The sequence below is a fragment of the Myiozetetes cayanensis genome, unplaced genomic scaffold (genome assembly GCF_022539395.1).
Source record: "Myiozetetes cayanensis isolate MyiCay16 unplaced genomic scaffold, myiCay2020 scf2-11, whole genome shotgun sequence".
Lineage (NCBI taxonomy): Eukaryota > Metazoa > Chordata > Aves > Passeriformes > Tyrannidae > Myiozetetes > Myiozetetes cayanensis.
This window is the reverse complement of record NW_026087411.1, coordinates 40,148,735-40,171,505: the sequence shown is the minus strand read 5'-3', so window position 1 is coordinate 40,171,505 and position 22,771 is coordinate 40,148,735. Positions and strand designations below refer to the sequence as shown.

Below are 22,771 nucleotides of genomic sequence, written 5' to 3'. Positions count from 1 at the left end.
CAGATCCTGAGCAAAAGCAGTGCAGTTAAGTGCCCTTTCCCAGCTACCTAGTGTACCTTCTATAACACAGGAGTGCCTTTCCAGAGTCTGACACAGAGTTAACCTCCCCGCCCCCACAAAACCAAAAAATCACTTTCTTGGAAATTCTTTGTTCTCTGCATTGGAGTCTTGGTCTCACTGTGTCCAGTGTTCCATTCTGTGAGTTTCTGCTTGTTTTAGAATGACCTAGTACGTGGAGAAACTACGCCTCCATAATCCAACCTGCTGGTTTAAAGTCATGCTTTTATGTTAATTGTTACTGACAATTTATTATCCACGCTGAGCAACAGGCAGAATGTGTTCAGCATTTCATACTTTTTGAAATACATATGAAATGAGAAGATGAGGACAGGGGAACAGTACATATCACACATAAACATCACAATGAGTGCCTCAATCCACAGCTTACTTTAAATGTAAGGTTGTATTTCAGAGTGATGAAAAGCAAGTTAGAGATGGATAAGGATACTGAAAAAGACGCAAATCAAAAGAAACATGATGAAATAAATGCAAGCAAATATGTTAGGTTTAAATTCTTCATTAATTTATACCACATCCATTAAATCCAAGGAAAGAGACCTCCAAGTTGGCATAAGAGATCAGTTGACCTTCCTTACATCTCTCTTGGGATGAAGGTGCAAAGTAAAGAAGCCATGAACTAAGGAACCACTATCCAGGTACAGTGATCAAATGCATCTCAAACTAAATTTCAGGTCAAATCACCCAATAACCAGTCTTTCAGTCTACTTCTTATAGCAATACACTGTATGTGTCTCCCACAGTCTCTGAGACCTCACAAAAACCATTTTAACCCATGTAGCATAATTCTCAGTAAAGCATTTCCACACAAAGGCTAGCTAGCCATGCTTTCAAAGCTATTTGCAAAATCTAAAAACAAACGCTGGCCAAAAGATATCTCTCAAATCCCTCAAACTTACTAAAAGAGAATGGTCTGGAATGGTGTCTTTGTGCATTAGAGAGTTTGAAAAGTGATCTGCCCTCAGAGTCTAAAGTTTAAGAAGTGACAGAGAGCACAGAGCAGAAAGCAAGTGCATCAGAAAAGTTAAACTGTCACATTACACTGTAGTCATAACCCAGCACTGGCTGTGAAAGATGAACAAGTATTTACAAGTGTCAGATAAGGGAAGGAGGCATAGGAGCTGAAGAGAGGAAAAGAGAACAAAGAGGACAGATAAGGACAGCAAAGCAAGTTGCTTTTTTTAAAGCACATTCTAGTATCATGATTAATCATGAAAAATTGCCACCATCATAAGTTAAGACATTTTTCACTCCAGTAAGAACTGTTCGTGTCTAAGACATAATCAGTAGTATCAGAGGTTTTTTTTCCTGAAAGACATAACACTCTACTAAATGGATGATGGAAGACACTTCCCATTTGACTTGTGAGGAGTGATTTTAACTAACTATTTCATATCTGTAAGTGTGCCACAAGAGCAAGGTAAAGCCTGACTCTCTTATGTACAGTTGATGTGTGCAGTGGGCAATTATCTGTCATCAGGGATTTTTTATTTGAGGGTATCCGATTTGTTTCTATTAGGTAATCTTTTTTCAATAACAATGCTTTGATTATGTCTAAGTAAAAAAACAGGAAAGAAGTGCCAAAATCTTACAGGCATACTTTTTTGCACTATGTCCCAAATTGTACCTGTGTACCCTGTGTACCTCTCTCCCCCCTCACCCCATTTCACTGTTCATTTGTTAGGTAAAATCCTCCTCTGAACTACAGCCTACACTGACTTTCTCAGTGTGCTGATATTTATATATGCATGACCTCATCTTACCCATTCAAACACTAGGAAGTGAAGTTGCAGATCTCTCCTCTAGTCAGGTGCCCATTCCCATTCCTGGTCTTCTGGGATTAAGAGAAACTTTGAGGGATCATCTAGCAGGCACAGACAGGATCAGCTGAACCTACATGATTCCTGATAGACATTCATCTAAATTCCTGAAGATCGCTAATGGTGGAAACTCCACAACCTCCACCAGGGAAATCTCCACACATGATGCCCTTCATGCCCTGCATGTTGGAATTGAATGCATGAAAGCATGCTGAAATACTCCAGTCACTGAGCTCTACAGCAGAAGTTCACTGAGGCACTTTGAAATTTAAAAATTTACATCCTGTTTGCAGATGTGATTGAAGCAATCAAGAGCCACAAATAATTAACTCTGCAAAGAAATGGTAGGCTTAGTGCCTCTGCAAACTGGAAAGTGCATTCATCATTACTGTTTGGAGGGTTATGATAACAACAAATAAAAATAATGTGCAAAGAGGCAGAATTATTGTAGCTGTGGGAATAGTAACTTCAGCATTTAACCATTTAATTTAATTGCAACATTGCTTTAGAAGACATATTTACATTTACAAAGAATACTACAAATATAAATAATAGAAAGCTAGGCTAGATCACCTTGGCAAAAGCTCCATAAACAAACTAAACCCTGGTTTAACTACTTTCAATTTTGCAAAACTTAATTGGTACTTTTATTGAGAGAAAAGTTACTCCTGCACAAAATATTTGTGACCAAAGGGAAACTGTTGAAGTATAATCTCAGTTCTTAAAAGTTTTGTTAAATAACTTCATATACACTTCTTCCACAACTCACACCTTCAACAGAGATGAAAATATTTTTTTGTTGTGAAATTCTGGAATGACTTGCTACAGAACACCTAAAAGTCTTAGATCACTGCTTTTATAATGCTTTCCTTTCGTAAGTAGATAGTTTAAAGCTTTCCCTCTGGGAGTTATTCCGTGTGCACTTCCTTCTGTCTGACACTTTCTCTCTTTATTCATCCTATCTAGAAACCCAAGCATTGTTAATCAACATTGCACGTGTTTCACAGCAAAGAGCAGAGAGAAGAAATCACTCAAGGGAAGAAAAAAACCCAAACCTGGAATGAAACAGGCAAAGACTGAAGTGTGTCTAATAAACAGTACAAAGTAAACTCTTCAGTAGGTCTGAATTAAAATAATTTTGTTCAAAAAATTCAATATACATTTTCTAACCATAAGGACAGTTGGGAGTCACTGAACTCTATGTTTTACTCCCCATACTCATAATTCAATATTCACAGCCCTGGAACAGAACCAAAACAGACTTCTTCTGAAGGACTGCTTTGGTGTTGATGAATATGTATGGTTACTCATAAAACAGAGTGGAAATGTTAAAAAGGAGAATGTTTCTCAGCACCCCAATGAAAAATTTGCATTAAAATGTTAAAACGCCCCTGCTTCTGAAATAAAATTTAAAAAAAAGTCAGGACAGTTGCAGCAGAAAATGGCTTACTGAAATGAATTTGTATCTGAGATACCAAGTAGAGGCAATTGAGAAAGGAATTAATATTTGGGAGCTCAGTCGGCCATAAGCCCAGTACTTCACAATGTGTGTGTCACAACATTTCTTTGTGGATACATCAAAAGTCAGTACTGAGGACTGGGGAAGTAAATGAACTGCAGAATGTGGTTGGGTGGGAAGTGAGCAGGGATAAACACACCAGTTTGAATCACAGTTCAGTTTCCCAGTTTCAGATCCTATGCAGGGAAAGAAAAAAAAAAAAAAAAGAGAAAACTGTTTCTTAGAATGTGTTCTAAGCATTTTCACATTTTAAAATGAGTTACCTAGGAATTTCGCACCTTGTTCAAACACTTACATACATGAAGAGGAATTTAAGAATAAAGAAGAACAAATTTACAAAGGATATGAGGTATTGCAAATAGCTGAGCAAAAACATGGAACGATGATCCCCAGGCAATCTGCCAGGGAGCAATGTATGTCATGATGAACTGCAACTTCTGCAGTAGGTCCCACAGCTGAAAAAAGGAAAACAGAAAAACATGGTAACTCTTTAGGCACTGAGGTAGTTTCAAAACTAATATCTGAAAGAGACACTTTCGAACTGTGCCCTGGAACAAACATGAGATAAATTATATTGTATTATTAGCTTTCATGGATATAAAGGTCATACTTCATTAAGGCATAAAAATACATTCTTCATTTAAAATTCAAACTTGCAACGGGGTATGTTTTTAACCACCATACTGAAGTAGTTCCCAGATTACCTTTAAAAAGTATGTCTGCTCTAATTAGAAAGTGGGAAAACAGGTTCTGATATTCACTGAATATAAATCATGGCAAGTCAGATGGTTACAGAAGAGGAAACTCCAGGAGAAATTGAGTATAGTGAACAGAGAAAGTTCAGTGTGTGACATGAGTGGCTCTGCACATGGAAATCTGACTTATTTCTCAAGAAAACAACATTCTTATTTGTTGACTCAATGTGAGAAGCCACCACGATGTAAGCATATGCATGGCATTAATCATGAATTGTAGCTGCATTTTCAAGACCATTGTACCATAAAAACATTGCATAAATAAGAGTTTTTATTGCTGAGCAGTAAAAACTGAAAACCACAATGAATTTACTTTTGCTTTCTGTAAAATATGCTTGGTGCTGCAACTAGCAGTTTCTGATTCAAGAATGATGTGTACTGAAATACACTTTTTTCCCCTGCCATTTCTCTTGGCATCAGGCCAAAACAGATCTTATGTCTCATCTGCATCAGGCCATCAGATTCGTATTGCAGAGTGGGTTGCTGACAAACTGTCAGGAAAGATTTGGCCATCCACAGACATTAGTGCCCAACACACATACAAGTTGACAGTGAAACAGGAGCATATGCAACATTTCATGCTTATATAGCAAATATACACTGAATTTCTTAGAGTAATTTTTTATTTGAGCTAGTGGAAAACAAGATGTTGCCACCATCCTGAAAGATACTGAGACTACATCAATACTTGTACATTAAAATGCTTCCAGGAATGTTCCCAAGCACTGCTATTGTACCTGGTTTTAAATTGTTAGAAAGGCTTCTGGGAAGGTTTTGATCTGGCCCAGCTAGCACTCTTCCAAGCAATCCCCAGGAATCCTTTTGAATGAAAACCCTCCATGGTCCATTTTGGATATGGGCTGTGAGAGTTCATTAGCACAGACACAAGCTTCCCCATGACAGCTGGCCTCAGGGACAGAGCATGGTTCTAGGCACACTTAATGTACCACTATGCTGATAGTCGAGAGAATGCACCTTCTCTGACCACCTCATTTCATCCCTTAAGTTATCATGCCCAAAGTAACACTTGGCCTTCTGGATCAACAGTAGCAATGCACTTACAAGGTATTTCACTGAGCTTCTCCATGACTTGTTGTAAATAATTGCAAATTAATTGCGAGGGAAGTAAGAACGACTAATAGCATTGACCTGTTTTGGTCTTCCAGCTACCAAACGATCAGAGAAGCAGCTGCTACCTCCAGTTATAATCAGTGTCATGCTATGTCCAGTTACAACTAATAAACCTTCCAGCTCAGATGCAAGCAGTGCTTCACATGCTTTCTTTGCTTTGGCATGACTCAAATTAGCAGCAATATGCAAAGTATAGATTATATTAACTTTGCACAGAGATATACTATTTAAAACAAGCAAAGCCCTGATAGAAACAAGTGTTACGATCCCTTCAAGGCCCAGCCTGGTTACCCCTACTTAGTTTGAGAAACTCATATCTTGCTAACTTTGTTTTCTGTCAAAAATTCTATATATGACTTGAAAACTACAGCATTAAAGTGGATAAGTAAAACTGAACTGAAACTAGAACTGACACTTATTTATTTGAACCTTATTTAGCAGGCTGTGGGGGTTGCTTTGTTTTGCTTCATTTTTATTTCTCTGAAATGTCTCAATGAACAGCTGGAAGAAGAATTGTATCTGCTAAAGGATTTAAATGAAGAGCTGGAAAAAGCTAATGACTTGCATCTGAAACCTCAAAAATTCAAAACTGCCGCACAACCCAGTGAAGTTCTGCCTGTTACAGATTGAAATCACAAAGCCATAAATCACCCCAGCTGTGCTCAAAGCACAGAGTTCATCAAAAGGTTTTCAAACCTCAAATAAAATTCAGGTTTTGCATTTGCTAGGAAACCAAATCCAGGAGGACACCTTTCTGGCTACTTGTTCCATTACATCACTTTAAGCATTCTTTAATATTTATACATTCTTGCAAAACAGGCCATGGAGCCCAAGTTCTCTGTTTCATCTAACAAGTCCTACTGCTTCTGCATTCACCACTGCTTGAACTTGCTGTTGTTTCTTTCAACACTTGCCTCTCTGCTAACACTTACTTCTACAAGACAGGCAAACGAGCTCATTTCAATTCACAAGAACATGAATGCAAAAAGAACGCTTTAGTGAACCTCTCTTAGTTTTTGAAAGCCTTACAACACCACACTCAAAAGCCTGGAAATGTGTGATTTTCAAGCTACTGCTTTCATTAAGAGTTGTCAAGTGTTTCTATTACCTCTTAAATCCCTGCTTCCAGGGCATGTTCTGCAAAACACCTTTGGAGTAACTTGCAACTAGCATTTTACATATATATTTTACAACTATTATTGCCAAAGGTGATGTCATCTAACAACTATAACATTGAGATTTAGGAAAGGGTGACTTGGCTTTACAGTTTCTCTTTTTCATTTTGCTGGAACCATCTGAAAAAAATCTTTCTCCTTATCAGTTTTATCCAGTTTAAAATATGCTTTCTCCTATATCTAACACGGGAACTCCAAGGAATCACAAAGCTTTTCTCACAGAAAGAAACTGAAGCTGCTAAAAACTGCTTTCATAAAGAGGGGAAGCTTGTCCTCAGAAACAGCCATTCTCTACATGTAGCCATTTTGACTACAACTAACTGCATTTCAGTTTTCAGAAATCTGAAGACACTAGCTAAAGAGGGAAACCTTCACCTTTTTTACATTGTAAGAAACAATACAGAATTAATTAGAAATTGATAGGAAAGCCAAGGCCCATCTGGAGCTGAATCTGGCGAGGAAAATAAAAGGCAACAAGGAGGATTTCTGCAGTTATACTGAGGGCAACACGCAGAATGGGAAAGAAACACATGGATCAGTTGATGAATTGGGCAGGGGACCTGGTGACAAAGGGCACAGGGAAGGCCGAGGTTCTCAATGCCTTCTCTGCCTTGGTTTTTACTCTGCACGGAAAAATTAAGACACCCTAAATAATGAAGGATTAACTAAGGGTATATTGAACCAAACGCTTCCGCAGGACCCGATGGGACACCTCAGCCCTTCTGTGATTCTGTGGCACACAAAATTTATCCTCAGTAGAGTTTTGCTTGAATGAGGGTGTGAAGTATATTCTTTGCGCTAGATACAAGGAGGGAACATTCCCATCCAAACTGAAAGTGGGGGGGGGAAAAAAATCTGCACTGAGTTTTAACCCTCTCTTTATAACCATTTCCTTAAACAAGTATAAAAGAATAATTTTTATTTAAGACTTCTGCATTCCAGTTTAGGGTGATTTATAAAAGAATATTTGTATTAAGCCTTATTAGATCATCAATGTTTTCTACAGTTCACTAAGCAGAAATATTACATATGATATTTTAGAGGGCATAGAAGTTCTAATATTCCTAGATATCTTTACTCATGTGACAGTTTTGCACAGTAAACAGTTTTTAAAGTCTTTGACAAAGAGTTCAAATTATCAGTATGTTCAGTGAATTTCAACCAGCATATTCCCACTACTGACGAGTGAAAGTGCAGAACATGCATCCATCTTTCATATTTATTTTATGTGGACAACATTTTATCTTAATCATCCTTAAGTCTTCTATGAGTTCTAAAGCCTCTACAGACTTCTGGCAAATCAGCTAGTATTATTTATATATATATATGTGTATATATATATATATATATATATGAAGCAAAGGCAAAGACTTATTTTTCCAGGACTTCCTTTAAATCTGGTTATTCTTACTTAACCAAATTTAAGTAACATTACAAACTAAAAGTTAATGGAAATTAGTTAACATACATGAAAAAAAAAAAAGATTTCAGGAGTCTGAAACATTACTAAAATGGAATCTCCTTTTCCCAGCTTAGTAGATTTCAATAAACTAGGCAAAGATTAACACTTGCATTTAAATGACATAATGTGAGATGGAGACTACGCAATGCTTTCAGCTTTTGGCAGCCTTTCTATATGTTTAGCATCTGTTGGGACTCTGTGTGGGCAGACTTCTTGGCAATACTGGGACTAAATAATGCAAAAACATTAACATTTTCCTGCTAAGTTTGAATTGTGCTGTGTTTTAAAAAAAATGTATATATATATTGTTTTTAAACAAAAATAACTGTCATATACATATGGCTATATGTTCTACACGCAACACAAAATTGAGAGATTTAAAAAGTTACGTGCAGAAAGCAATCATTTCCACATTTCAATAGGTATTTTTTTATATTCCTCTTCAGATCCTGAAAACCTGAGACAATTTGAACTCAGACTCGGAGAGGTGTATTTAGTTTTACATATTAAGCTAATTCTGGTCAGTTGGTAACTCCAACTCTCGGAATTAAATTCTAATATCTACTGGTTTATTGGGGATTTTTTGGGTGGTTTTGTTTGTTTGTTTGGTTAGTTTTGTATGTCAATAAAAATTAAGATACATCAAGAGGGTAAAGTTGTGAGTAGGTATATGTTTATGGATATGAAATTAAACTTAGCTGGAATAATTTTACTCTTGTTCATGGCTTTGCTTTTCAAATCATTGACTTTCTGGTTTTTATTTAGTACCATTTAAAGGAAACTTCACCTATGAAATCCCACAAAACAAGATTTACTGGAAATACTAAAGGTTTTTAATGTTTAAGTCCTAAGTCGTTATGACATTCTATTGGTGTGTTTGAACAGCACTGTGTTTGAATCTACAACGAATACTTTCCAGGTTGTCTTTACTTGCATATGCTCACAAACATTTCAAGACTTTATACTGAGGTTTTCAAAATCATTGTCTAATGCAATACATAGAAGAGGATCAAAACATAATCAGTCCAAGGCTCTGATATCAAACCTTGGAGGAAGGAACATATTCCTGAAACACAGCATTCAGCACTTAATATCGACAGTGTAAAAACAGGCATGTTTTAAGCAGTTTGAGTAACAAGCCTTGGAAGCCTTACAATTGAAGTTAAATGTTAACCAGATGTAAGTATGATGAGGATTATGACAATAAGATGATCATAAAACCTAGCAGCCCTGGATCTGCTCATGGCAGATGCTGCTTCTTCCTACACTGTCACTTGATAGCAAGAGCCCAGGGAAGGAGCCTGTGGCACTGTGAAAAACTAACTTCCCTATAGCCAAAGGTGGGCAAAAAGGACAAGATCAGAGCTCATCAGCTTAATGTACAGAGGGTCAGACAAGCAAAATAAATGATGAGTGCACTCATCAGTTGCACTGATCCAGCCTTTTCAGTGAAGCCTTCATAAGCATGGCTTCTGACAGCACTATCTTTCCATAAATTTCCTTTACTAAAGGACTGGGCCAGTGCAAACCTCATGAAGTTGAACAAAGCCAAGCACAAGCACAAGCCCCCTGTACTGGGGCAATCCCAAGCACAAATACAGGCTGCTGAGAGAATGGATAGAGAGCAGCCCTGAGTGGAAGGACTAGAGGGTGTTGGTGGTTGAGGCTGGACATAACCCAGCAATGTGCACTTGCAACTCAGAAAGCCAATTGTATCCTGGGCTGCATCAGAAACAGGGTGGCCAGCAGGTCGAGGGAAGTGATTCTGCCTCTCCACTCTGCTCTCATGAGACCACACCTGGAGGTACTGCATCCATCTCTGGGGCCACAGCTTAAGAAAGGCATGAACCTGTTAGAGTGGTCCAGAGGATGGCAAAGAAGGTAATCAAGGGGCTGGAGCACCTCTCCTTTGAAGACAGCCTGAGAGAGCTTGGGTTGTTCAGCCTGGTGAAGAGAAGGCTCCAGAAAGACCTTAGAGCAGCCTTTCAGTACCTAAAGGAGGTCTGGAGAGAGGGGCTTTTTACAAGGGCATGAAGTGATCGGATAAGCGGGAACATTTTTTAACTAAAAGAGAAGAAATTTAGATGAGGTATTAGGAAAAAATTCTTCCCTATGAGAGTGGTGAGGCATTGGAACAGGTTGCCCAGGAAAGCTGTGGATGCCCCATTCCTGGAAGTGTTCAAGGCCAGGCTGGATGGGGCTTTGAACAACGTGGTCTAGTGGAAGGTGTCCCTGTGCCTGTCAAGAGAACTGGAGCTACGCAGTCTTTAAGGTCCTTTCCCACCCAGGTCATTCTACTGATGCTGTGGTAAAAGAGCCATAAGCAAAAGCACAAAGTTGTGCACTGAAGTGCTCAAGATTTCTCTTTCAGTCCCTGCATCAGACACAGAACACACCTCTATCAGCATGAATGCACATAAATGTAGTCTTCAGTGACTAGCAGTGACTAGTGAGCCAGACTGACCCAGCAAGTGGGTGTACATCTCCTGAACCCCTGAGTGCATTTGTCCCACTCCAAAACAAAACAAACAAACAAACAAAAAAAACCGCAAAAAACAAGAACAAAAATGCAATTTGGGAATAGTGTAAGGAATTAAGTCTAACAAAGAAGTCAGTGATGGAAGGCTGAATGAAAAATCAATTAAACCATTCCTCCAATATTAAAAGGAAACATGAACTGCACAGTGCCCAAGAGAGTTAAGGAGTCTATGGAAAATACCACTGGGATTATCCTGCCAAATATCAGATGTAGCCTTGGGTATTTTACTCAGCAGAAAGGGTCTTAAAAGGATTTGTATGCCAGATATCAAAAGCTGAAGAAACAGTTGTGAGCCAAGAGAGTACAGATGATTAAGACATTGGATTTCAGTATGCACAAATGGCAAGGAATGGATTAAAATATGAATTAACAACTTAGTGCCAAAAGCTTTGAAGTGAAACATCAGATTTAGAGAAGGATGAAAAGTCTGAAGAGGAAAGGAAAAAGAGTGAGGCTTCTGACTTATAAGTAGCACCTAAATCAATGGGACATGCCAACTAACCAAGAGTTTTATTCCACAAAGGCAATAAAAAGATCCAATAGGTTAATTACTTGACTTCAACAAAGCACCAAGAAGGTCAATGTGCTTGGCAGGACTTTCTCATAAAATGAAGGAAAACAAGATGACACACATAATTTCTTTCCTGTCCAAGGGATTGTGTTGTGGATGTTGAAAGTTAAGCCTGATCAGCACAGGTCTGTCGAGTTGTTACAAACTGGCTGCCTTAGCTGGATCTACTTTGACATAAATATCATCTTTCATAAATGCATGGTCTTGGATACCATGGCAGAAAGAAGTATACAGATAAGGGAAAAATTCTTACAAAGAATAAAAAAAAAAGTGGATTCCTTATTAGCTGGAAAATGTATTCTGGGAAACAAGAAAAAAAATATCAGACAGGGAAATTGTATACTTAAGTGAGCTCAGCAGGAGTAAGAGTACTTAGGCAAATGAATTCAGTGTTAATGAAGGCAAATTTAACAAGCTCTGTTTCTTTGATTATTTTGCCTTATTCATGAAGACAAATTCAGAACCCTCAGAGGACTTGACGATAAGGAAATATAAGGTGATTTCATATTTCTGTATTGCTAATTAGTTCATCCACACACACAAATTAAGAGGCCATTAAACTGCCTGACAGTAACACGTAAGACACTGAAAGAGATAAGAAGTTGTAGTCCTATACATTAGAGGGTTAATGACACCGGATCTCATCGTTCCCATGCAGATCCTTGCAGCAGATGAGTGTAAGCTATGGGTGGCTCCCTCTCTAGGGCTTAAAGGAAGCCACACAGATTTTTTAAAAAAATCCATATTCCAAAGTAGAGGTATCATTTCTCAGTTGTGCTCTACTGACGAAAGAGTTGCTGGTAAAAGAGTCAGTTTAGCAGTTTGGCCCACAGGAATCTCCAACATGCTGTTGGTTGCTCCCAGTAGTGAAGAGACTGGTAAAAAACCCCTACCAGTCTTTTGTAGCAGCCACAAGCATACTGCAGCCAGAGGCATCCACATTCACACTACCAAGTTGTTTCACTTGCTTTGCTCCTTCAGCTTAACATCAGCTCTACTTGAGGTTCCAAAAGCAGTTCAGGGAGATATTACGACCCCTCTCCACCAGTAAAATATATTAGAGGATGCCTGGGGCACTGGATCAAATGGAACCCCACATCTTTAACAGAGCACAGCAAAACAGCTAGGGACAAGTCTTGCCCTGAGCATCTTTGTTAACATTCAGCCAGTTCCAAACTGATATACTTGATTTTGCATTCGTTTCTGCTGCACATTTAACAATACTGGTTCATTCTTGACTTGAACAGTTGTTATTTCAGACATCCTTTAAAAGCATCTCACACATCTGCCAAGGAGGGCAGTGCTGGGTACGTTCCTATTTTACTTTTCTTATTTGCTTGCTTCTTTTTACCACACTGAAGAAAAATGAACTGGATGAGCTATAACATGCACTTAACCAACCCAATGCTCTTCCTCTCATAAGTTTTGTGTGCGTTAAGAGTTTTTCCTCCGTTAAATATTGTCAGCATATTCCACATTTTTTATTCTATTACAGAAAAGTCTGAGGTTTTTCCTACCTTTAGAAGTCCAGGAAGAAATCTCTTGCATCCTATCACATATTCCACTTTTGCTACACCTATGAAGAATATATTCTGTTTTTTGTGGGGTTCCATTTTCACCTGATATGAGCATTCTTATTAATCTTTGTAGTGTCATTATCTTCTAAAAAGTCTGAGGAGAGCAACTGGCTCTCATTTAAAAAGTTTACATGGAGTCACGTAGACTGTCTCGATTATCTGGTTTGACTTCCTGTAGAATATACATCAGAGCATTACACCCACATATTTTTAAAAGGCCATTCAGCTCTGATTTAAAGATTACAGACAAGAGTTTTGGACAGAAGAATCCCAGGCTGTAGCCAAGGACACAGTCTGGGTTGGCTACGTGGAAAGTCTTGGTGTAAGAAAGATGAAGAAGTCCTGTTCCACTTGAATTGAAAGCTGCAATCATCTTCAAAATCAATTAAGAAAGTCTTTCCTAAATGTTTATCTTGCTCCCTTTCCAAGGCAATTTGAAAGACAAAACAGCACACTCTGCATATGCCTAATCAACTTTTAGTGTTTCCACATCCTGCAACTTGTCAAAATGTAAACAGCTAACCATTTTTAATATAGAAATTAATTAACTGTGTCACATTACTAAGTCCTACATGTTAAAAAGACAAAAAAATCCAAGGTGATTAAAAACATCCTTAGGAATAGAACTGAATAGATGCTCTTGTTCTTTGTGTTTCTCAGTGTGGGTGTCTTGGCTATTTGCAGATCGAGATACAGATCTGTGAGCAGCAGCCTGGACTTCCATGCCCCAACTTGTTCAGGGAGAAACAGGCTCATTTGGAGCTTCTGATTTGACTAAATTACGTTAAATCAACATCACAATGAGGTAAATAAGGGAAGCAAAATCAGTGAGATACTCAGAAATACTCTACCCAACACTATTAGCAAAGTTTTATTCCATATAATCTGCATCAAGAGTCACCAGTGCAGTTGTGAATATTGAATTTAGATGCTTTATTCTTCAGAGCTTGGCAGAAGAAAAAAACATTACCACCGTGCTTTGAGAGCATGCAAATATTTTTTTGGAGTAATCTTGCTTAAAAATTACCATCACTAGGACCAAGGCACAGCACTTCTAGTGTTCTCTGATTCAGAGGATTGTAAATTGACATTTTCAATGTGCAAGCAGAAATCAGTCATGACTGTGTAATAAATTCCGCATAGCCAAAGATGATGGTAATAGAGACTATTTCAGATTTTGTTTTTATTTTTTAAAATAGTTGCAAATATAAAAATGACTGAACTACACATAGAATGTGTGAAGACCCACAAAGCTTTTAGGAACAAAGGTGGATGCAGCTTGCTTAGGGTCTGTAGTATGAAATAAACACACATCATCTTTATCCTCAAGTGATCATATCCTTTACTGAAGTTCCATAATACTGAGCTAATTAAAGCTCAAACCTTAATTAGGGTAAAGAAAACTTATGCCCTTTATGATTTGAAATGAAAAGGAATTTAATTGCTATCATCTGCAATGCTATTTTTCATATTGGCTCTAATGATCATTGTGTAACGGTGCATGTGTTTTCATAATATAAATAATTCAACCATTCAACTTCAATTTTTTAAAATGGAACACGGACAATTTCACTTGCTGAACTAACGACCTGCAGAATTTCAGATATTATTAGATATGAAGATGGCAGACCAATGCTCAAACTACATTTTCCATATAGGTCTGTAGGATAAGCTTTCAGTCTAGTAGAGCAGTAGTTATTCTAGTAAACATCTCTGCCCAATTTGATATGCATCTTTTGTTATCTTATTCTTATTGCTAATGCTAGTCTTTCTACAGTGAACAGTAGCTTCCAACTACTCAAGCAACATCCTAAAAAAAAACCCATTGAAAAGACTTTACATCTCTTTCTTACAAAAACATGCAATAATCCAAAGCAGTATTTTGTGATATGCTCGAAAGGTCAACATTTCCAAAAGAATTAACAAATAGTAACACTTTCAGTTCTGGTGTGCTAATTTTTCGATCCTGTAGAGAGGTTTTTGGAGAATGAGTTCTTGGACTAAGTAAGCCATCATTCAGACATGGGATGTCCACTGATGCACATCACTGACAAACTTCTCTGGAGACACAAATCCACCCCTTACTCTAGGGAACATGGTAATTGAACAAATACTGAAAACTGGCATAATTCTAGCAAACTCTGTCTCTTTCACTGCTTTACTGCAAGGTAAGAAGCTTTAAAAATTACTCTAATCCTAAACTCCACTTTATGATGACAGGAAGGAGATTCTTCTCAAAGTATAGCTTTGTATCATCTCTTCTTTTCTTCTGCCCTTTCTCCCCCACCTTTGCCTCCTCACCCTACCAGAGAGAAACACCAGGTCTGAAGGTTGAAGGCTTGAAGCAGGTGAAGCTCCTACTGGAGTGTGGTTCAAGAGTTCAATGAAAAGAGTGAGCTCACCAAGCTGTGCTTCATCCTTTCTCCTCCTCTCTTACAGCAACACAGAAATAAACCAGGAAAAGCATCTTATTTCTGCTTCGCTCTTTCCCTGAATGACTGTGAACTCCCAGTGTAGCACCAACAACCTGGGCCTTTCTTTAAGAAGCCAGAAACTTCCAGGTGGGCACGGACAGCAATATGAGCTGTTGCCCTTTGTGCAGAAGGCCTAAATATCTGCACAGTACATGCAGCAATCGATATGAAATCATGTCTTTCTCCTCTCAGAAAATAAGTGATACTAGCTGAGTCATACTCACACATGTAGTAAGAATACTTTAGAAAAAAGAAATCAAGCAAACAAGCTTGACAAAAAACCCTAAAATAAACCAAACAACAACAACAAAAATGAACACCTTACCAGAGTTACCCTGAAACAAGACTTTCAAGTCTTCAATATTTTCTCATGTTTTACCAAGGTATCAGCTAAACCTGTTTCTTTCAGTAAAATGGCACAGATACCAAACCAAGAAAGGATCTGATGTGACTCATGCAGAAAGGGCTTTTTTCTTTTTTTAAGTAAACTCAATGAGAGCACACTTCAAGAGTTAACAATGTAATAGAGAGGAAGGAGCTCTGAGGTTAAGGTTAAGGGCAGTATCACAAGGATAACAGACTGAAAACAGTAAAAGAAAAACGTTAAGGCTGACACTAGGAAAACATTTATTATCATAAGAATGATTAGATAATGGAATAATTTCCCAAAGGAAGTTGTTGAGTCAACCACTAGAGGCATTCAAAGGAAACCTAGATAAAAACACCGGGCGATTGATCTGGAGGGCAGTCCTGCACTAATGACCCAAGAGGCTCTTTCCAACTCACTGAGGATTCTCCTCTTGAAAACAACCATTCTGAACTTTATAGAGAAACATGTGAACTACAGTAAATGAAAAACATTGCAAAACCTTGTTTTCATTGTAACAGATTTTTTCCTCTGTAGTACCAAGGATCTGTTTCTATATATGCATTCATTACTTCTATAAAATTCTAACACATAGTGATCAGCACAGTAACATTGAGAAGATATATTTGCCAAAGACATTACAGGAGCTATACAACTTGCCTTATGAAACACAATGGACATCATGAAGAAATCCAGCAAGAAATTTTCTGAAATGTCTCTGTAGTCAAATCGGAAGAAGATTACAGTAAAGCTCAAAGTAACAAATTGATTAATAGGATTACAGAAGGAGGAGCGGAGGAGTTTCATCCCAGCAACTGTTATCAGGATAATGTCACAGCTGTAAGAAAAGCAGAGAGAAAAACCTAATCAAGTCATAAGCCCATAAATTATTAAGCTCTAAAATACAAATATCTGTATCAGATGTATTTTAGATTGCTCTGTGAATCTAAATCTACACAACTTCTTTATTAAGACCATAGCATTAATATCAGAAATCATCACATTCATTTTACCTACATGCAACTTTGTGTTTTTCCCATATCATTATCACACACTTGTATGCTGTAATAAAGAACAAACATTGTACTAAAAAGAGTAGTACTGACTACTAAAACCCAAGAATCTTGAACAGACACTTTTATATACCTATTAAAATAAAATGTAAATTTGGGAAATATCCTGGCATTTTCATTAATAGTTTAATGTAATTTGAAAAAAAAAAAAAAACAAACCTTGAACTCCCTTTTTTTTCTTTTACAAGAAATTTCACTTGATTACAGAATTTATAAGTTTACTCCTAATCTCATTACGCATTGCCAAAACTCTGGATAGAAACACACATAGATGTGAAGTGCTTGAAATTATCATTGTTCTTGATTGGAAGGTTGAGTACTCTCTACAGTAATTCATCAGATGAAAAGAAATCATGTTGCACCTACGTCTTGTAAAATGCAGGAACTTCAATCTATAATGAGTGACAAAATAGGCCAGGCATTTGCAAAGCACGTGGAAGGTTCTCCTTCATCTTGCTGCGAACCAGGAGAATACCTGTTGCCATGACTGATACTTGACAGGTCAGAAAGCTCTAAATAGGTTTTCATCATTCTAGCAAGGTTCATAAGCCTGTACTTTTCTAGGCTGATTTTACTTTATGTGGCATTTATTCATTATTGTCTATCTCCCATAATGCAGATGCAACTTTATTTAAGTGCAGGTCATTCTAAAGGATCACTGGGACCTCATTGTTGGAATGAAATGCCAAGCTTACCTCGTCAAAGCTGTTCTTTTCAATTTGCCCCAGATTTCTGAATGGAAAACCTAGTGACTACGCTAAATAGATTTTGAAGTCACTAGAAGCTATCCTGTATGAACCAGTTGGTTCTCTCATTCTTCAGAAAGAAGAAAATTTTTGCAACATGGAGGAATTTTCACATGGAAACTCACAGATCATAGAGCCAAAAGGAAGACTTTTTCTCACTGTATCTGTTAATACACAGAAAATGTCACAAAAAAATGACACGCTATAAAATAATGCCCTCAGAGGTAACAGAAAATGATTTGCTCATTATCCCTCTTCTTTAAAAATATTACCACACAAGATGCTTTTCCTGGGGCTTTAACTCCCACCAGGAAGAAAGTAAGAGAGCATGAGAAGGGGGGTTCACTTCTGACACCTCTGTGGCAGGTAACAGGGGTAGGCATTTCAGCCTCTCAGCATGGGTCCCACTGTAACCAGCACGTCAGGGTCTGGAAAGCTCAAACAAACTCCTGGCTATGAAGGAGTTGTTCTGCCTCCTCTAGAAGAAAACTGTTTCAGTTATTTAAACCACAAAGCAAGACGAAGCTTCTTTAAAAACATATTTGATTTGAGATAAATGCCAACATCAAATCACGCAAAATGTACCACCTTACACACTTTTGGACAGAGTGGGAAAATGTCTTCCCTTCTCTACGGTATGATGAGATCTGATCCTAGGGTAGTCAATAATAAGGAATGCTCCAACAACAGAAATCAGGTATTTATGCATTAAAGCACAGAAAGTACAACCCTCAGTAACACTGTATATGGAAGTAGCAAGGAGAATCCAGGATCCCTCATGGGCTTATAGAGTTAAGAAGGAGGTAGGATCTGAAGATGAATGCTTTGTGTGTGGCATTTAGATGGCAACTGTTGGGAAAACATATCCAAGAGGAGTGCCAGAGGAGAAGGGATGCTGGGGGCTTTGTGGACAGACCACAGTTACAAGAAAAAGGAGAAAGGAGAAAACACAGGTTTTAAATCCAAGGTGATCACACAGACACAAGGGGGATGGGGAAGGAAAGGACTGCCATGGTATTTCCCCACAGGCCAAACAATCAGAGGCAGACAAATGTAATTACTTTCTTTAATCTCAAGACTTCTGGGGATCTGACTCATTCCTTCTGAACACTTGAGGGAGGTGATACTTAAAGTGCAATCTAGCTTGGAGGAAAGACTGCGTAAAAATAGCACCTTCCTAACCCCTACGTATTTGCTCCGTGCATGTATTCAGTCACGTCTACTAACTAGTAACAAATGACATTTTAATTACTTTTAATTCTCCCAGCCTTGCAGACCTACATAGAGGGATGAGTGTGGACTCTGTTTCACCCTGGACAAAACACCTAAACTCTTGAAGCACCTTGGCCATGTCATCTTCCAAGTGCCTGGGGGGGAAAAAGGTCAGTGGGGGATAGCCTCAAGAGAGGCTATCAATGAGTGACTGGTGAGAGTCTCTCTGGAAAAGCAGTTGTCTGGGAGAAATATGCAGAAAATTTGACTAATGCCCTAGTCCAACTTTCAGGCCCTAAAAGGGGGGGGCACCTTTTCCTTATAGTTCTGTAGTTCCTAAAGTTCCTATTGCTCCTCAAGAGAGATGAATAATTACATCAACATGCAATTTTTCCATCAAAGTTTGTTTATCTAATATTTAAAATTAAGAATCTGTATTACTATGAACACTGAGGAACTGTCCCCCTACGCCTCCTAGCAGTTTTTCCTGCTACTGGAACATTCCAAGGCTGTTTCTTTGTTTTATCATCTGCATCACTGTCATTCTGATAAAAAGACTGCAGAAACTCTGCTCACTGGGGATACTGCAGTCACTAAGCCTGCTGTATATCTGCAGTAGGCAAGTCGCTGACTAAAATACTTACCATAAAAGGCTGTCTGCAAGGATCATACTGTGAGACCATGGATCAGCATCACCAGTTCTGCTTAATATCTGAGACATCAGACTTCATCAAAACTTGTATGCTTACCTTTCTCAAACACTCAATGCAGGACTACCCACTATTCTACACTGTTTAATATTTTATTCGGTCTTGCCTTAAAAGACTTTCGTGGTGAAGCTTCTGATAACTCCTTTGGGAAACTACAGCACAGTGTTAAAAATCCTCAGATAGGAAATGTTTCCTGATATCCAGCCTAGATTTCTCATTATCATCTGATTAATTCCAGTTACCCCACTGAGTTTATGCCCATCAAACACCTGCAGCCTGGTATAGTGTGTCTTGCTTTTAATTGACATTTAGACGTTTCATATGTATCTATATATAGCTCTTTAATCTTTTAATTTCACTGTCTCTCACTGGAGTCATGTCTGAGCATGTGCTAAGGTAGTTTTGCTTTTTTCTTGCAGCAAAGCCAGTTATTATTGTATACTGAGCTAATACGCATGAAAGCAAACTGCGACGAGATTACAGGCTTATTTAAAAACAAATTCCATTTCTCAATCCTCAGTCTAAAACCAAATATTCTACTAATCACATGCCTTGAGTTATAATCTACTTACTGTGTACCAAGCTTCTTGTATTTACTAATTGAGAAAGCATCAATCGTGAGTGCATTCAGTATTATAGCTGGATATAAAATGTATTTCTCAAAGCACTGTAGCCACACATAGAGCCTTTCAAACCACATCAGATGAGCAGCATCTGAAACAGAAATTCAGATTACAAATCATGTCATCAAATTATGAGCATTTTTTGCACTGCAGCACCATAGAAGACATGAGTTAGCTCATATTAAATTAATATATTAAATAAACTAACTCATGGAACAATGGAATTCATAATTCTTTTGCAATAGATAAATCATTTTGTTCTCTGAATTTAGAGAGTATCTGGTTTGCTATTTATAACTGCACTCAATGGGAAACATTCAGAAGTGATATAAGATAGTACATGCTAGATGGCAGTTTCTACATAATCCAATTACTTAGTCACTACATTAAATAATACTTTTAGTGATGTAATGACCCTAGAGAGGCCATCTCCAGCTCTGGCACTGACCTGGTCAATGACCTAAGGAACCCCATTTGACCTCTGTGCCTCTCCTTCTCCATCTTATAGTGGCCAAACACTGTTCATTAGACTGTAAAGTATCATTGACCTCAAAAATGAAACACCCCTTGAGATCTAAAGACTGAAGAATTATCAGGAGCTGGAAACTGTCAGAGATATTTCCCAAAACACTTAAACAGCCACCATAAAAAGTTTCTGCCAAGACTACATCATTCCCCAGGAAAGAATAACTTTTCCTGCAGTAAAATTGTCTAACAGTACCAAAGTTCTAATGAGTATTAGACAAGAACTGAATGCTCCATGCAATTCAACTGCTATGAGAACTTGGGTGAACTGAGTGCAGAAGCACCTGTGTACAGACAAAAATAACGTCTTTACCCTCACGTGAGCTCAGCTAGACAAGGTTATTGGAAAAACAGTGAATTCAGAAAGGCAGAACTCGCTATTGACTCAGAGATAATGTCAGCTACTGAATCTCCAATAATCTTCCCTGCAGAAATGAAAACAATTATGTATACACATCCCACTCTCCCATACACACCTTCTCAACAACAGGCAAAGAAAACATGCTGAATCAACAGATTTCTGTGTTCTGTAGGCACAGTTGTATATTGGATAGCCTCTAAAAGAAAGATCTAAAAACAGTTCTTCCAAATTATCTTAAAGTCATGCTTTGCCAATAACTTAAGCTTAAGGTAGTGTTCTTGCAAAAATCTTCCTTCTGAAAATATGTTTCTTTCTATAACATAAAAATATTATGTCCTCTTACGACCTAAAGACCACCTTCTAAAAGTTCCTACACACAGAAAAATGTCCATTTTGGAACCCAGCAGTTCTCATCCATTCCTCTCTCCTCCTTCTGAACTACAAATTGTTCTCTGAGTTTCACTGACAAACTTCATCCATGTCCAAAGCTGAGCTCTGTGTAAGAACTCAAGCTCCAGTAAAGAGATATGCATATCAAATAGAAGGTAGCTGCAGGAACAGAGAGAGATCTGTGCAGATGATGCAGATAGAAAAAAAAGAGCTCACATTTAGAAGGACCCCAGGGAAGGACGTGGCTGATTTGAAAATGGCTTACAGGAATCTGTGTGGTATAAAATCAGTAGTGGCAAGGAAGGAGAATAAAAAATAGCTTAGTGTATCAGGGTTTCTTCCTCACTTAGTCCTGCACTAGTTTCTACACATCTATTATACCATAAGCTCATACATCTTGAATTCCGCCTTTCTTCCTGCAGCCAGGCAAAACAATGACAAGTAAAAAATGAGTTATCTCACACGAGCATCATGAGAACTGGTCTGATAATTGCTATTCTATGGATTATCTGAAAGTCTGAGCAGCTCATCAGGAGACTATGATAAACAAAGCCAGGAATAAACTTGTGGAACTGTCATTACCAGTTGCCTGTCTAATTGGAAGCAGTAATTTGTGTCTCCCATAGCACTACCCTTATCAAAAAAATAGAAAGCTGAAAAATTAAATTCTATGCAGTAAAAACTCCTCACAGACATCCAGTTTTGTGTACCTGTCCTTTCACTGTCCACTCCTGACCACTATGGGATACTACTATCCTTTTTCCAAGCTTCTCTTTCTATACAAATAAGGAACATTTAAGTTCAGTTCCTACATTTTTATTACAGGGTAAAAGAAATAAGGCAGCCTGTCAGACATATCTATCAAAGGGATTACCTTTTTCTCAGCCTGTCTCATCTCAGAACATGATAAAAAACCACTGCACCTCTGCAGCAGCCTACAGGACTGAAATATATATATGTATTTTACTCTTGTTTTCTAATACACAACACCAGATACACTGTAATAATTCTTAAATCCCCAAAGTGCAGGAATGAACCACATATAAATGAGGACTGCAAAAGAAGGAAAAAAGCCTGCTGCCCACAGCAGATAGCATGAGAAATGCAGTTAGATCTCAAAACAGAAGGAAACCCATCTGTGGAGATCAGTCCCGCAGGTCTCTACCTTCAACCTTTTCAAAAGCTGAGTCACCGCGTTTAGGAAAACAATGTTTTCTGACAAATGAAGACAGACTTAATCAGGACAAGGCAAAGAAATCCTACAGTGTTCTTTTATGATTAAGTGATGAAACAAACCATAAAACTTGGGTATTTATCAGAATTGCTGGCTATCATGGACAGGAAGTCCAGAACATTGCTTTCAGTTGGGCATGATGCTTAAAAAGATTTATATTTCTATTACACTTTCCTAGGCGTATTGGAGGAAAAGTTAAAAGGCAATCTTCAATCAAGTCTCTTGGGTACTTTTTTCATACCCAATCCTTGTTTGGAAAGGAATCACTCTGAAATACATGATTTTTTAAAATAAGAAAGATTTTAATCCTTATTGTATGGTTTTGCAGAGAGAGTGATTTGAACTCTTTTGTTGTCTAGTTGAAGAACAGACTACAGCCCCTCAGCAGGCTGTGTTCTGACAATGCTGTCTTCAAACACTTCAGGAACA

At 38.0% G+C, this 22,771-nt stretch overlaps 1 protein-coding gene across 3 annotated transcripts in view; it reads right to left on the bottom strand.

The window, feature by feature from the left end:
* PCNX2 (pecanex 2) overlaps nucleotides 1-22,771 on the bottom strand; it is a 156,010-nt gene that overhangs the window by 54,677 nt on the left and 78,562 nt on the right. For all 3 annotated transcript variants that reach the window (XM_050314395.1, XM_050314397.1, XM_050314396.1), the window contains 3 exons: nucleotides 19,782-19,923; nucleotides 16,129-16,306; nucleotides 3,764-3,872 (listed from right to left, as the gene is read on the bottom strand). In XM_050314395.1, the coding sequence (XP_050170352.1) occupies nucleotides 3,764-3,872; nucleotides 16,129-16,306; nucleotides 19,782-19,923 (429 nt within the window). The remainder of the gene's footprint in view (nucleotides 1-3,763; nucleotides 3,873-16,128; nucleotides 16,307-19,781; nucleotides 19,924-22,771) is intronic.